The sequence below is a fragment of the Morone saxatilis genome, unplaced genomic scaffold (assembly GCF_004916995.1).
Source record: "Morone saxatilis isolate NCDOM2014 unplaced genomic scaffold, NCSU_SB_2.0 Contig6, whole genome shotgun sequence".
NCBI lineage: Eukaryota > Metazoa > Chordata > Actinopteri > Moronidae > Morone > Morone saxatilis.
The window spans coordinates 12,513,289-12,515,163 of NW_023340206.1; the positions used below are offsets into that span (position 1 = coordinate 12,513,289).

Genomic DNA, 1,875 nt, shown 5'->3' on the forward strand with positions numbered 1-1,875 from the left:
GTGTGTGTGTGTGTGTAGGTGATCCCAGCGTTGGAGGCGGAGTGTGTGAAGGAGGCCGAGGTCAGGGCTGTGACTCTGCCGCCTGATTGGTCAGTCAGAGGCCTGCTGGAGGAGCTCAGGGAGGCGATGATGGACGTCCAACCAGCCGTGCTGAAGACAGCTGCCAGTCTGCGTCGCAGTGGTACATCTGCATCAGTACACCTGGACACAACACACACACAGCCGTAGGGGAAAATAGTGGCCCTCCAATGAGATCTTCTTCTCTCTCTTATTGTTTACATCGATTCTTCCTCAGGCTCCTGCAGATAACAACGTAAATACAAGGCTCATGTAAATATGAGCTCATAACATCGCCCACATGAAGACAGGCAGGTGAAATTAAGTCTAAAGAACTCACAAGATGAAAAGTATCTGAGTCTCTGCGTCTGCGTCCCATCAGGGTTACTGACAGCGGTGCTGGCCAATCACTGGGTAGACGACAGCGCTGCTGAAGACGGTCCAGCCCGCATCCTCTCCCTGCTGGGCGGCCATTTTGACCTGGTCCTCCAGTCCTGTCGCTCAGGTCACAGGGTCCCCGAGCCGTCTGTGTTCAGCTGTGCTCTGCAGCACCTGGGAGTGACATCACAACAGGTAGAGGACACACTCACAGACATGTAACTGTGTGTCCTGGAAAGACTGTGAGGCAGTGCAGCTGTGCTCAGTGTGTGTCTCATTTCAGGCTCTGTGGCTGGATGCAGATGAGGAAGGTGTGAAGGCAGCAGAAGCAGCAGGGATGAAGGCCGTCTTGGTGGGAAATCTGGACGATACTTTGGATAAACTGGTCAAGTTTACTGGAGTTCAGGTGACGACCAGAACGATTGGATCTTGTTCTTTTAGAGAAAGGAAAAATATAATTTTTTCCCCCCGCAAAATGTGATTTAAATTTCACACAGATTATATTTTAAATTTTTGCACATAAAAGACAAAAAACCTGCTTTACTGACAATAAACTCAAGACGAGCTTCTTCATATATTGAATTTAACGTGTTTCCTTGATGAACATCACCTGTTCTTCTCTCACTCTGGAAACTCTCCATCCTGTTCTTGTAATCAATGAAATATCAAAAGATCTACCGGTGCACATAAGATAATTGGGCTGATGCAGGAAAATAAAATATCAAATAAATAAATAAAACTACCGACTAGTGCCAGAGGAAGTTTGTCGTAGTGCTAACATACATAATGATGTGTGTGTGTGTGTGTGTGTGTGTGTTGCAGGCTGTTGGAGCAGACAGTCCTCCACTATCCTGCAGTCCTGATGAAGTGTCTCATGGTTACGTCACCATCAGGGTAATAATCTCTATCAGTGTCCTGTAATCTGATGTCAGGAGATTATGGAAGTAACACACAGTTGAAATGTTGTTTTATTGTGACATTAATGTGTGTGTGTGTGTGTGTGTGTGTGTGTGTGTGTGTGTGTGTTTCAGCCTGGTGTGAAGACTCATTATGTTGAAATGGGCTCAGGTCCACCAGTTCTGCTGTGTCACGGCTTTCCTGAGAGCTGGTACTCCTGGAGGTACCAGGTAACGTGTTTATGTGTCCTCTGCACTTCCTGTTGTTGTTGTAGGAGTCTGTGAACGTTTGAGTGCAGCACTGCAACAGTGTTTTAATATGTGTGTATACATTAGGACTAAAAAGGCAAACACAAGGTTCACTCTCGCAGTTTTTGGCGTGTTTTTTATACCTTTGTGTCTGAACATCCTCTTCTCTCTCTGGTAGATCCCAGCTGTGGCAGCAGCAGGGTTCAGGGTGTTGGCTCTGGACATGAAGGGATATGGAGAGTCCACAGCCCCCGCAGGTGTGTGTGTGCGTTTCTTCTTCCATACAGCATGATGT

General features: G+C 47.0%; 1 protein-coding gene across 1 annotated transcript in view; it reads left to right on the plus strand.

Annotated features, from left to right (window-relative positions):
- The window catches only part of ephx2 (epoxide hydrolase 2, cytoplasmic), a gene marked incomplete at its 3' end in the record, with an annotated part of 6,837 nt that overhangs the window by 1,585 nt on the left and 3,377 nt on the right, over positions 1–1,875 (plus strand). Inside the window, 6 exon segments of the mRNA XM_035677697.1 lie at positions 19–181; positions 440–630; positions 719–841; positions 1,258–1,329; positions 1,467–1,562; positions 1,759–1,837. Coding sequence (XP_035533590.1) covers positions 19–181; positions 440–630; positions 719–841; positions 1,258–1,329; positions 1,467–1,562; positions 1,759–1,837 — 724 coding nt within the window.